The sequence below is a fragment of the Trichosurus vulpecula genome, chromosome 3 (assembly GCF_011100635.1).
Source record: "Trichosurus vulpecula isolate mTriVul1 chromosome 3, mTriVul1.pri, whole genome shotgun sequence".
Taxonomy (NCBI): Eukaryota; Metazoa; Chordata; class Mammalia; order Diprotodontia; family Phalangeridae; genus Trichosurus; species Trichosurus vulpecula.
The window spans coordinates 41,493,664-41,508,255 of record NC_050575.1 but is presented as its reverse complement, the minus strand read 5'-3'; the positions used below and the strand labels follow the sequence as shown (position 1 = coordinate 41,508,255).

The 14,592-nt window shown below is 34.7% G+C and overlaps 1 protein-coding gene across 2 annotated transcripts in view; it reads left to right on the top strand.

Annotated features, from left to right (window-relative positions):
- Window positions 1–14,592, top strand: part of SRP54 (signal recognition particle 54) — a 54,537-nt gene that overhangs the window by 16,777 nt on the left and 23,168 nt on the right. For both annotated transcript variants that reach the window (XM_036749344.1, XM_036749343.1), the window contains exons 3-7: window positions 5,967–6,058; window positions 7,277–7,361; window positions 11,902–12,006; window positions 14,227–14,293; window positions 14,375–14,432. In XM_036749344.1, the coding sequence (XP_036605239.1) occupies window positions 5,967–6,058; window positions 7,277–7,361; window positions 11,902–12,006; window positions 14,227–14,293; window positions 14,375–14,432 (407 nt within the window). The remainder of the gene's footprint in view (window positions 1–5,966; window positions 6,059–7,276; window positions 7,362–11,901; window positions 12,007–14,226; window positions 14,294–14,374; window positions 14,433–14,592) is intronic.

Below are 14,592 nucleotides of genomic sequence, written 5' to 3'. Positions count from 1 at the left end.
ATTTATTTTATTAAATCATTTCCCAACTTTTTCATCTGATTTCAGAGAGTGTTGTAGGCTACATTAAGCCTGTGGGCCCTGTGTTTGATCCCTCTGGTCTAGGCTACCACTTAGACTTGTACTTGTTCTCCTGAGGTGAAGCGGGAGCAATAGCACTGGTACTACTTGTGCTTGTGTTTATTTTTATGAGATTTACTTGTCAGACAAAATCCAAAAGCTGAGTATAGAGTGTAGGATTATTTTGTCAGCTTATTTTTAACCTCACTTTCCTAGAAATAATTAATTAAAACTTTGGCACAAAAAAGTAGATAATACGCCCTTTTGACATTAACTTAGATCTAGTGTTGTTGTCTCCCTTTCTGATCTAACTACTAGGCTCGCCTAAATTTGACACCTCATCTCCTCCTTCAATAACACGTTAAGCTTTAAAACTTATTCTTTTGAACATTCTTTAATCTCAGTCCCTTGTCATCTCATTTCTCCCTTTTCCTAATTGTTGATGATGGAAATACATTTCATTTCCTATGTAAATTCCCTTATTTTTTTTTATTTTCAGAGGCTGATATTACCTAGGATCTGTGAAGGTTCTTATTTTTAGTTTTACTATTTTCATTGTAACATACTCTCTCTTGGCTTTTGGGATATTGGAATATCCATAACTAATACCTAGAGAAGGGAAGAGTAATTAGCATTTTCACAAATTATTCTTTACATATATACTTCATGCGAGCAAGTAAATTGTTTTTCTGACATTCTGCCTTAGCTATATTCTACGATCAGCTATTAGCAAATAAAATTTGTTCAATTTTTCAAGTATATTTTAATTTTGTGAGTATTTAATTTTGCATCAGGGGGCCAGACTCGTTCTACACTTTGATATGTTATTACTGCTCAAGACATATATAATTAATTTAACTTATTTAATTTTTAGAATTAAGTATAAATAAAAGAATAATGTTTCCTAATTTTTCCTTTCAGTGGATATTGGCAGATAACATATGAAACTAGTAGTATTTAACCTGTCTGACCCTATAAAACTTTCTGTTTTCTTTGTGTGAATGACAAGGAAAACTGATGCCGGAGGAGTACTTGATAGGAAACAATGTAACTATTGAGTGGTCAGCTTCTCTGTTTTTCCTTCTGTGGTATACATTGTTCACTGATTGATAGGTATCAAAGCCTGGACACTAAGGGTAGAGTGCCTAGGTAAACTGTAGGGTTAGTATTACCTTTAAAAATATGCATACTCTACGCCAGAAAGTTCTATTCTTCGTGATGTAGTTTTATATACGTGGAATGGTAAAGCCTCTCATGGATGGTAACATACAAGAAACACAATTTTCAAACCTTATGTAGGGGCTTCTTTCTTAATAGCCCAAAGAAGGAACTCCTGGAATAGAAGGGCAGGGCCGTTTCCACAAAGCCTTTTCTTTGTGAATGTGAGTAGAACTTCATAGGCCTTCAGGGAGCATGCTTAGTTAAAAATAGGGAATGTACATTTATTGTTGTGCTAGAATAAAAAAACCTCATCGGCCTTAGAAATATAAGGTTTTCCATACTCTAATTTGGAACCTCTTATTTCTTCATTCTTAATCATCGAAACATGAGTCATGAGAAATTGAAGTAATTTCAGATTAGCTAACTTCCTCATGGTGCTTAACCTTTTTGGTGATAATTTTTCTTATTTGTAAAATGGAGATAGTGCTAATGGTAAAGGCTAATTAATGCCTTACCATGTTGTATGCATTATTTTTGTAATGATTATAAAAGTTTGAAAATATTTGTCCAAATGAATACTGCATATTTTTAATTTGTATAAATATTTAGTGCATTATTTAATTTTATAGTTTTTCTGAATTCTTTGTTGGCCATTGTGTTTGTCCTTTGTTCTCAAAGGGGACCATGACATCAGGGAAATGATGATGTGACTTGCAGTTGACTTTGATTTGAATATAGGAGGGCTGCGCAAGGTCACCAGCCTCACTTTTTCCTCCAGAGCCATCAGTTGGTCATTGATGTGTTTATGGAAAGATTTCTTGAATGGTTACACTAAGACATTCACTAATAAAACCAAATAATTTGTTTTGAGAAATTGTTTCATCATTTATTTTCTGTCTTTAGAAGTCCAAATCTTACAATTTTTTTTTGGTGGGGAAAATGTGATTATGCCTGTTGAGTACATTCAGATACTAAAAAAATAGTTGATCATTTCCCTTGCTCCCAAAAAATGTAACTGTAACCATCAAAGTGTTAATGTTACAAAGAAGCAGCTGTGTAGCTGACTTCCGTACGGCACCCTGGGTTTCTTATATAATTCTTAGATAACACAGCATTGCCTATATAGTTCTCTTTAATTGAAAAACGTGATGTGTAAATCCCGAGGACTTGGAACTTGTTTGCCCTTTAAACTATTACATTGAAATGAGTCATGAAATGATGGTAGTTAATTCATTGTAGAATAAAAAGATTGTCTTATCTGAAGGCCTAGCAAAGGATAATGATTAAAAATAAAAGTACTTTTCCTTAATATGATCAAAAGTATCTATCTAAAACTATTTTTTATAACTACAGGACATCTTTCCCATTAAAATTAGGAGTAAAGCAAGGCTACTTACTGTTACCCCTATTCTTTGGTCCTAAAAGTACTAGATATATAGCAAAAAGAAAAGAAAGTAAAATTAAAGGGATAAAAATGGGCAAAGAAGAAGCAAATAAATCTCTTTTCAGATGGTATGATAGTGTGTCAAGAAGACTCCAGAAAATTTAGTCCATGAAAAAAAGTTAGTTTCCTGATAATGAACAGGAAAAGGAGGGTTATTGTTCTTTTATTACACCAACAATGATTTGTATTTGACTCAAGATTGGTTATCCCTCTATGTTGACTTTATATTGTTATTGCAAATCAACGACAAAAACATTCGTACTGATAAAGTAGCAGAAAAAAGGTAAATCCACAAAAATCATTAGCCTTTCTTTATGTTGCCAACAAAACTGAGGAGGAAAAAATGGACAGAGAAATGCTGTTTAAGAAAACACCAAAATAAGAAGGTAGATGCCCGTTGAATGGGGAAGGGCTAAACAAATTAGGGTACATAAATGTATTGAAAATTACCATGTTGCAAGAAATGATGAATACAAAGAAGCATGAAAATGTCTGTATGAATTGACTAAAGAGTAAAGCAGAGCAAAAAATATATAGATAATGACTTTTGTTGTGGCTCAGTTGTTTTTCAGTTGTGTCCAACTCTGTGACCCCAGTTTTGGGGTTTTCTTGGCAAAGATACCGAGGTGGTTTGCCATTCTCATTTACAGGTGAGGGAACTGAGGCAAACGGTGTTAAGTGGCTTGCCCAGAGTCACACAGCTAGTAAGTGTCTGAGGCCAAATTTGAACTCAGGAAGATGAGTCTTCTTGACTCCAGGCCTGGCACTCTTATCTACTGTGCCACCTAGCTATCCCAGACAATGTAAATGAAAAGAACAACCACACACAAAAATCAAAAGTGAATATAGCAAAATTATATAGATCAAGTATGATTCAAAAGAAGAGTAGTGAGAGGATATCCCCCAACCCATCCCTTTGTATAGGTGGGAGGCTCTCTTTGCAGATGTTTTTAGACTTTTTCACATTGATCAATTGTGCCAGTTATTTCCTTCCTTCCTTGCTTCCTTCCTTCTTCCCTTCTTCTCTTCCCTACCCTGCCCTTCTAAAATACTACTTGTTATATTGGATGGCTCCCTGAAACAGGTAAGGGGAAGGATACTAAGGAAAACTATGATGATATTGAATAAAAGATAACAAAAGACCTAAGTATATGGGAATTAATCTCCTAAGGTACATGTGAGAATTAGATAAATACCATGGCAACAAATTCTTTACAGGTTAAAAAAAATAATTGCACAAAGACTTGTTTATAGCTGGGCAATACCAATATATTTTTAAAAAGACACTATATGAATTATTTAGTGTTGTATCAATTGAATTACTAAATAGAATTTGACAAAGTGAAAAATTCATTTGTAAGAAAAGGTCAAGGATGTCAATTGATAAAATAAAAAAACGCAGAAAGAGGTAGAGCTTGGTGCTATTAGATCCTAACTCTAATTACTAAGCAGTATTTATCAAACTGTTTGCTGCTGCATTAAAAATAGGAAAGCAATTCAGTGGAATAAACTAGATAAGTTAGCCCTGGAAATACAGACACATAGTAGTCTAGTATTTCATAAACCCAAGAAGATAACTAAGGATTTATAACAAATCCAACAAATTTGGATTTGTTATCTGACAAGAACTGCCGGGAAAACTGGCAAACAGTCTGGTGAAAAATAGATTTAGGGGGCACAGTGGATAAAACACTAGCCCTGGAGTCAGGAAGACCTGAGTGTAAATCTGGCCTGAGATACTTACTGGTTGCATGATCCTGGGCAAGTCACTTAACCCCGATTGCCCCCTTTCAAAAAAAAAAAAAGAAAGAAAAATAGATTTAGATCTGCATCTTAACCCCACAATAAATTCTAAATGGATAAACAATCTAATTTTTTTTAAATCATCATAAAAATTTAAAGGAACTTGTAAGGATATTTTTCATCATTATGAACATGGCAAAAAATCGTATCCAAAGTTAGGATAGAAAAAATCATAAAAGACAAAACAGACAATCTTGATTATCCAAAACTAAAAACCATTTGCTCTTATAACAGTGCAACTAAAAGTGGAAGAAAGCATGTAGATTGGGAGGGAAACCTTTTTTACTAAAGACATCCAAAATCAGTAGATAATTGAAACAAAACTCTCAAACAGAGAAAAGGTTAAAGGATTTGAGCAGTTTTCTAAAGAAGAAATACAAACCTGTCAGTAATCAAATGTTTAAAAAATGTTCACAGCTGCTAGTAGAGAAGAGTAAATTTCAGTCACCTTTAAATATTATCTCATAATCATGAAGCTAGGAAAGATGTTAAGAGATGAGAAAATTCACTGTTGGAAGGGGCCTGTGAGAAGAAAGACACAATTAGTGATGGATGTAGCTTTGGGTGAGCACAGTCATTCTATAGAACAATTTGGAATTGTGCAAAAGAAATTATCGAATTGTTTATGCCCTTTGGTCCAGAGAGCCTGCTTTTGAGACTGTACCCCAAAGAAGTCGTTGATGTCAGGAAGAGACTCTCATATACAGAAACATTCATTGCAATGGTACTTGTGACTAAAAAGTTATTTAAAAATATGTATGTGCCTAGTGATTGAGGGATGGGAACAATTTATTGTTGAGGAAGGAGAATAGCTTAACAAATTATGTTTTATGGCTATAATGGAACCACACTGTTCTGTAAGGAGTGAAAAATATGAAGAATTTAAAGAAGTTTGTGAAGATTTATATAAAGTGATGTAAAATAAAGCAAACAGCTAAAACAACAATATATACAATGTAAGTAAAGTTCACATTGAGAAGCAACAAAATACTTTTTAGTTGGGTTTTTTTGCCCTTTTTTTTTTGGAGGGGAGAAGGCAGGGCAGTTGGGATTAAGTGACTTGCCCAAGGTCACACAGCTAGTAAGTGTGTCAGGTGTCTGAGGTCTGATTTGAACTCAGGTTCTCCTGACTCCAAGGTCAGTGCTCTACTCACTGCGCCACCTAGTTGCTCCTTTAGTTGTAGTTTGTACAGTGTTTGTACTATTGTCGTGGTTAAAGGATATATCGCTCTTTCAAACATGAGTAAACTCTGAGAAATTTGCTTTATTGTGGGGGTGAAGGGGAGCATTGTTTGGAAATTTGGTAAGTGTCATGCTAAAACGTATCAATAAATTAATCCTAAGGGCATTGATTCTTTCATCTTCCTGTACTTTGTAACAAAATAGGGTATTGCCTTACCTTTTTAAACTAATAAATTAGAGTGATTTTGTGACTATTGTTTTTATGGTTATGATTGAAATGAAAAGGTGGTGGTTTCTAATAGCAAGTTTTCTTTTTTAGGTTTTAAATGCTATGCTAAAAGAAGTCTGCACGGCCTTATTGGAAGCCGATGTTAATATTAAGTTGGTGAAGCAGCTCCGAGAAAATGTCAAGTAAGTTAAATAAAGTCAGGTACAACAAAATTCTTGCTTGTGCTGTAGAAAGGAATTACCTAGAAACTACAGAAATTATTTACTTGCAAAGAAATTTAGGGTAAAAAAATGTATTATGTTCAAAATCTGGGTTCCATAGTATATTTCTATATTGATGGTTAAATAAGAATAGTAATACCCATGCTACCTTCCTCACAGGGTTGTTTTGAGGCTTAGATTACTATGCATATATGCCCTATGTAAATTTTAATTTTTTTATAATTCAAAGAACAAGCTACAGATTATCATTCCACTGGTATAAATGGCAGGTCCTTTTTTAACAGAATTTTCTTGTTACTATTCAGCTTTTGAGAGTTTACTTAGAAATTTGAGGGCATGTTACCTTTTCTAGGTGATTTAAAAGATCCAGCTAAGCGTCTTCTGTACTGAAGAGTGTGAGTCTAGCATCCCATAACTTTCTTCTGCCTCCCTTCAACCTTCCCTTACATGTTGAAGGAGGAAGTAAAGTAAGCCATCTGGTCTCGATAAGTATAATATTCCCCTAAAAAGTAGATCTGGCTGTGGCAGAGCAGATAGAACATAGAATCATTATACCTTAATCAAAACTTCTCTGTTCCTCTTCATACTCAAACCATTACTGTTTAGAATGTGTGACTTGAGTAGCTGGCATAGTATATAGTACTTTTCTCTCATCTAAGGCGTTTAATCCTGTTCTCTGAATGGAAAATTTAAAGACACAAACTTTCAGGATTCTGTTGCATATTAGGAGAGTGGTTGTAATGCAGCCAGAACAGATATTTTTAACTTTTTTGGTTTAGAAAGTTTGAAAAATAGTGGCACACAATTTTCTTCTAATATCTTTCAATAAAACTTTTTGATTTCTATTCAGATATAGAATTATAGCTCTTATAACAGGAAGGGATTTCAAGAAATCATAGTCCAGCACCCTTCAGGCAGGTAAAATGGAATTATTATCATTAATAGTTAAAGCAGCTAAGTAATAGGTACATTTTCTGTAAAGTACTTATCTCTTGTAAATTACCCAATTTTCAAATTGAGGGCCTTGCATACAAAAGATTGAATCTTTCTGAACATTTTTAAACTATACTTTCAAATACATTGGCATTCTTCGGTGGGAACACATTTTGGGGAAGGTGGAAATGGCTTAACTGCTGTTTTTTCTTTTATTAAAAAACCTCAAATACCACTGTTGTGTAGGTCTGCTATTGATCTTGAAGAAATGGCATCTGGTCTAAACAAAAGAAAAATGATTCAGCATGCTGTATTTAAGGAACTTGTAAAGGTAAAACTATACTAAATATATACTGTAATTCTCTGCATAGATTAAATGGCTAAACCTGGATTAGTGTTAAAAATAGGAAAAATGCTTATATGGTATAAAATGTTTATTTAGAACATTTCATCAAAACTTTAAAAGGAAAGGACCATTTTAGCCATGGAATATTCAGAGACACTATAGATCATTGTGAATCTGCATGTTCCTTAACATTATAGAAAAGAAAGTCTTGAGAAGTTGTCTTTGAGGACAAATTGTGTTCATTAAAGCCTCAGTAATTCAGACTGATGTAGAGTACAATTGGATTGTACAATATTGGAAAAATTCCATTTTTTTTACCTTTTGTATACTTAAAGTAACCAGGAGGGTATTAAATAGATGCTACTTAATACTGATCTTGCTTTTGTCTCTAAATGAGTTTTTAGTATTTAGAGTATTTAGAAATAGTTTTTTAAGTAGGAAAATATCCTTTTTCTATTTTTGTTACAGTTTAATTTAGCAAAGGCCTTTTTTCATTGAGTGCCAAAACTTCATCCCAGACTCTGTCTAGATTCTGGCAGTGAGACCTGAATTAGTGAAATTGTATTATATAGACTATCCTAGATTTATAAAAACAAAAAAAAAATCCATACTTGCAAATTGGTGATGCTGTTCCATGGGAACTATTACGAAAAAACTTGAAGTTTTAAAATAATCACCAAGTTTAGAAGTAGAGGAAGAATAGAAAAGAGCAGTTTGGAGGGAGCTAATTTCCTCCCTTTAGCTTCTCAGAATAAAAACATTTTTCTTTGCACTGCTTGAAATTTATCATTTTGTTAAACTGATAGAATTCCACCAAATAGAGATTCATTTGTAAATGCCGTGGAGGGCTACACATATATAAATAAGAATTGGTTGAATTACAATAGTAAGCATTTATTAACTGTTTATTATGTACTGGACATTGTGCTAAGTGCTGGGGATACAAAAAAAGGCAAAAAAGCAGTCTCTGTTTTTAAGGAACTAACATTCTATGGGGGAGATAATATGTAGATAATTGTATGCATATAAAGTACTTATGGGGTAAATTTTAGGTAATTTCAAAGGGAAGGGATTAACACTGAGAGAGACTGGGAACGGTTCTTGCAGAAGATGAGATTATAGTTGAAATTTGAAGGAAGCCAGGAGATGGCAATGAGGAGGAAGAGCATTATAGGAATTGAGGTTAGCTATTGAAAAAACACAGGTTCAATAGATGGCATGACATGTGGGAGGAATAACAAAGAAGTCAGAATAGCTAGAACCTAGTAAAGTGTAAAATTGAAGACTGGAAAGATATGAAGGAGCCAGGTTGTGAAGGGAAAACAGAATTTTATATTTGATCCTGGAAGGAATAAGAGCCGCTGGAGTTTAGATTGTTTTCCTTCTGCCACCCACCTGAAATCAGCTGTACAAAGTAATGGGAGTTTTGGGGGGAGATAGTTAACACTCAGGTACTTGCTATTCATTCATATTGGTGAATTTTGGAGGTGAGAGTGGGACAGATTTAGAAGTTCTGTGATGGGGTCTGAGTAAGTTAATCACCTTGGGAGGCCTGGGAGATAAAAGGATGTGGAAGAGAGCTGCTTAAAAGTGCTGGTTAAAGCATATCAAAGACAAATTACCTCTTTCTAAGTTTTGCCTACGGTTGGCCCTCTGCCTCGTCCAGAAGAGGTGGAAATTCTTTTCTTCTTCCTTTTCTCTCCCACTGCTTGGCTCCCTAATTCCAGGTTCCAGAACTAAGGCTAACACCATAGTTCACAGGCATCGTGAGTTAAATGAAATTTTGTGGGTCATACTAGAACTTAGTCATCATCCATAGTGGTGTTTCTTTGAGAAAATGCATTTTTAATTCCAAACATCCAACTTGAAAACACATTTTTGGAATATAACTTATTTTGTAAGTTGTTGGACCTTATTTCCTCACTAACCTTCATAAAGAGAGGTAGTGTGATAGAGTGAGGAAGAACTGAGTTCAAGTGATGCTTCTGATATGCACTATGTATTTGACCATGTATGAAGTCACTTTGTTAGTTCCTCAGGCAGCTCAGTAAGCTACAAGTTACAGATTAGTTTTGCTGATCTGCATCCTTCACAATTGGCGTTCTCCACACTGATTAACTCACATGTGTGTGAGTGGTAGAGGTAGAATAACACTCTGATGAAATTGAAGATTGGCTTTTGTTGGACCTATATCCTTATGTGCTTTTGTGGGATTTTAATAAATGTGGGTTGAATTGAGTTGTTCAATTCATCCAGCATTTTTTAAGCACTTACTATGTGCTAGGAACTGGAGATGCAAAGATAAATAAAATAGCCCTTGACCTTAAGGAACTAAGGTTCTTCTGGAGGCAGATAACATATAATTTTTCAATGTAGGGGGAGCAGTAATAAGTGAAGGAAACAAGATTTCGGATCTTACCACCTTGAAACAAGTTATTAGGGATTTAAGTCACTAGCTGGAACTTGAGGAGGACAGCATGCCTCAGTGGTAGGATCTGGAGCAGAATGGATTGTAGAATCACCATAACCAAATAGCTTTAATGTAACTGACTGAAGGGAGGAGCTATAGTGTCTGGAACTGAGAAAAGTCTGCTTGGATAGGTTTACTATGTTCCTTAGCTAGCCTCTTCTTTTCCCCGTCTTTGTCGAAGAGGTAGGCCTTCTCCTTACCAAGACCAATTTCTTTTCATTTACATTTGACCCTGTCCTCTTCCATCTTCTCCAGTGGATTATATCTTCACTCATCTTCACTCTCTAATGAATTTTTAATCTTTCCCTGTTAACTGATTCCTTGCCCACTGCCTTCAAACATGCCCAAGTCTCTGCTAGCCTTAAAAAATTATCATTTGACTGTACCATCCCCTCAAGTTGTCATTCTATATAGTAAGTTCTTGAAAGTTTTCTGCTTCTACTTCCTCTCCTTTTACTAACTCCTCAACCCTTTGCAATCACTCAAATGAAATTGCTTACTACAAGATTACCAGTAATGCTAAATTACTGGTACCAAATTACAGTTAATTACCAATCCTGAAGGTCTTTTCTTAGGCCTCATGTTTCTTGACCTCTCTGCAGCATTCTGTCTTGGCGCCTCTTCTCTTCCTTTTCTGTTCTCTGTAGCTGTGACCTCATCAGTTGCTATAGATTTAGTTATTTCTATGCAGATGACTCCAAAATTATATATCTAGCCTTAGTCTTTCTAGATTTCTAGTCCCGCACTACTAGCTATTTCTTGGACATTTCAGACTTGGATGTTTTTCAGGCATATCTCAAACCCAGCATGTCTAAAAGAAAGTTAAATTTTTTCCCCCCAAAACACCCACCCTCTATCAAATTTCCCTATTTCTGTCAAGGACACCACCATTCTTCTATCCTCCTACATTTGTAATCTCAGCAACGTACCTGACTCCTCACTTGCCTTTACCCTACATATCCAGTCAGTGCTCAAATCCTGCCACATCTGCTTTCAAAACACTTCTTACATATGATTGCTTCTCTCTCCTCACATAGCTACCACCTCAGTTCAGACCCTCATCAGCTCTTACCTAGATTATTACAGCAGCCTCCTAATTGGTTTTACTACCTTGATTCTCTTATCACTTGTGTTCGTCCTACACACTTTTTCCAAAGTAATTTTCTTCAAGTGCAGATCTGGCCATGTGGTTCCCCTATTCAGTCAATTCTAGTAGTTTCCTATTGCCCCTGTTGCCTCTAGGATCATATTTAAATTCCCCTTTTAGCTTTTATAGTCCTGCACATTATGGTCCTAGCCCATCTTTTTAGCCTAATTGAACATTAGTCCTCTTCTGACACTTCCATCCATCCAAACTGGCCTTCCCTTTGTTCCTCACACAGCAAGCTGTCTTTCCTATCTCTGTGACTCTTCACCAGCTGTCTACCATGCCTGGAATGAACTCCCTTCTTAGGTCTTCTTCGTAGAATCCTTTTTTTTAAGTTGCAGTTCAAGCATCAGTTTCTCTATTAAGTTTTTCCTGAGCCTCTTGGCTACTAGTATCCTTCCAGACTACTTTGTATGTCTTTGTACTTACTCATTTTATAATTATCTTTCATGTAATTTTATGCACACACACACACACACACACCCCTCCCCTGTTAGAATATAAGCTCTTTGCAAGCAGGGATTATTTTGTTCTGTGTACTTGAATTGCTGCCACTACCTAGAATATTGTCTGGCTCATAGAAGATACTCAATACTTATTGATTGATTGAATATTGAATATATTTTTATTCTAGATAATTACAGCATAGAACTTTTGAAAATATGCTATATGAATATAGAATAGTTTGAACAACTTTTAGTCTTACAATCTTAAGTAGCAATAGAGTGATAATCTACTTAATGTTATCAACTCAGAAATAACTATGTTGAATCAGCTAGTAAATTCTTTTGAAGAGCTCAAAGCTAATTGACTCATATAGAGAAAATTAAAGAAAGGGTAGGTATCTAAGCTTAATTGTAATGTATTTGCTTCTTTCAGTGTGTATTAATCTGATTTTCTTTATGCAGCTCGTAGACCCTGGAGTTAAAGCCTGGACACCAACCAAAGGGAAACCAAATGTTATTATGTTTGTTGGGTTGCAGGGTAGTGGTAAAACCACAACATGTTCCAAGGTAAATTATACCAAATACTTTAAAAATACCATCTAGAAAGATGTTCTAAAAAATTGTCTATTATAAAAGCCAGTCCTTATTTTCACCTATTAACTTGTATTTCTATAAATTCATCTATTTGACTTGTATGTCTTCAATGTGGTGATCCTGTTTTTCTAGCTTGTACAGTACAGGAAGTAAGAATTTCATTGTTTCTCAGATGATTTCCTTTATATGGGAGTGTTTGTCTAGATTATGATAAATTTGATTATTTTCCTGAGATTTCTATTTTGATATTAAATAACATTTGAAAGTTAGCATCTAGAATAATCATGTAAGTTACTACTGGTCAGTCATAGGTACAGTGAATAATTTTGATGCTATTACTCCCACTTTGAAGCCTCATTCTGGTTGTGGAGCTGACGCTGGTTTCTTGAAGGCCTTGCCAATAAAACAAGGCTTAGAAGATCTGCCAAACTAGAAGGATTTAATGTTAACTGTGTTAACTGTTAATTTTCTATCCAGTGAGCAGGCCACCTAAGTTGAGAGAAACTTGCCATCGAAAGGTGTCCCCCCAAAAAAGCGATTCGTTAAAGAACGGATATTGAAATGTTGGAAAGATTATGGGCTGTATTAGTGAGGGATATTTTTCTCCACTCCCATAAAATCACAAATCCTTAAAGTATTGAAGTGCATTATGCAAAAAATAATACTTCAAATTTACTATAAGTCCAGTTTTCTTAAATAACCTATCAAATCAACATTAGACATAAAAAATATTTTCCCTATTTCCTGGTTAAATATTTTACTTTCAAAATGAGAGGTCCTGCCTAAAATGGACCTCACTTTTTGCCTTTAAAGGGACAATTGTGATATAGAAGGGGAATAAAAACACCGGATTTGGAATTAGAAGACAGGGTGGGTTTGAGTGTCTATCAGTAGCAGTGTGATCATAGTCCAAGTCAGTTGACTTCCATGATACTTTGTTTATATATCTATAAAATGGGGATATAATATTCATACATAACTCACAGAGTAGTTGAAGAAAATATTTGTAAAATTGCAGTATATATAAATGTGCATTATCATAATCCTCAAAGGTATCTAGAGGGACAGTGGGACAGAGTGCTAGAGCTAGAGTCAGGAGGATCTGAATTCAGTGTGACTTGAGATATTTATTAACTGTGTGGCTCTGGGCAAGTCACTTAATGTCTGTCTACCTCAGTTTTCCTTATCTGTGAAATGGGGATAATAATAGCACCTACCTCCAGGGGTTGTTGTGAGGTTAAAATAAGATAATATGTGTAAAGTGCAGTTCAGCCCTTAAAACACTATACAAATGCTAGCTATTCTTATTAACTCTAATATTCTCTATTATTATAATACCTACAATGTTGCATTATTATGAAAAATCAAATGAGATAATGTATGTAAAGTTCTTCGTAAGCATAAAGTACTATGTATATGCCAACTCTTATTAATATAAAAAGATGATTTTATCCTTTTAACATTGTTTTGGGTGGGTATATAGATTTTTCTTTGTACCCAGAGACCTTTCATTCCTTCTTGACACCCTAGGTATTCTCAATCTTCTTATGCATGTATTATTTTCTAGCTATTTTGTAGCAACCTTTAACTTTTTCGCCAGATCTCTTTTATACCTGAAATAGACCGTGGCTATTGTAAATTAAAAACAAGACCATGATATCTGGAGGTCTTATGTGTGTATAGCTGTGACATCATTTTATATCCTTTGAAAGACATTGATACTAGTATTAATAGGTAGCATTTTAAGGTTTGCAAAACACTTTACATGTGTCAACCCATTTGATGTTCACAACAACCCTGAGAGCTAGGTGCTATTATTATCCCTGTTGATGAGGATGTGGAAACTAAGGCAGATGAACATTAAGTGACTTGCTCAGAGTCACACAGTTGGCAAGTATCCGAGGCAGAATTTAAATTTTAGTCTCCCTGACTCCCAGTCTTTTGCTTTTATCCACTCTTCCATCTAGCTGCCTCTAAGATAATAATATAAATAGATAGTGAAACCTATTTAGGAGATGACTTATATTCATAAATCACCTATCAAAAAGATTAATTTTTAGGAAGGAAATGCAGTTTCCTTAAACTGGTTTCACTTTACTAGTTTTATAATAGCAATAAAATGTAATGTAAAAAGATCTTAAACATATAAACCTAGGTGAAAGTAGTTACATGTTTTGACTCTCCTTTTGACAGTTAGCCTATTATTACCAGAGAAAAGGTTGGAAGACTTGTTTGATATGTGCAGACACATTCAGAGCAGGTAATGTGTCACCATTTCAAATTAATTTTTATAAATTATATATACATATTTCAAAAGATTCATTAATTCTTTATCTCTTAGGAGCTTTTGACCAGCTAAAACAGAATGCTACCAAAGCAAGAATTCCATTCTATGGAAGGTATGTTTCTGTTTTAGTTTTTTGTTTGCTTTTTTCTACTTATTAAGCCCTGTCCCTGGTTAAAGTTGTCCCTCCTCAACAGCCTGTTGAGTTATCATGTACACGTTTTACTTGGGCTTTTGCTCATATTGTTCCTCCCTAGAATGTTTTCCTACGCCTC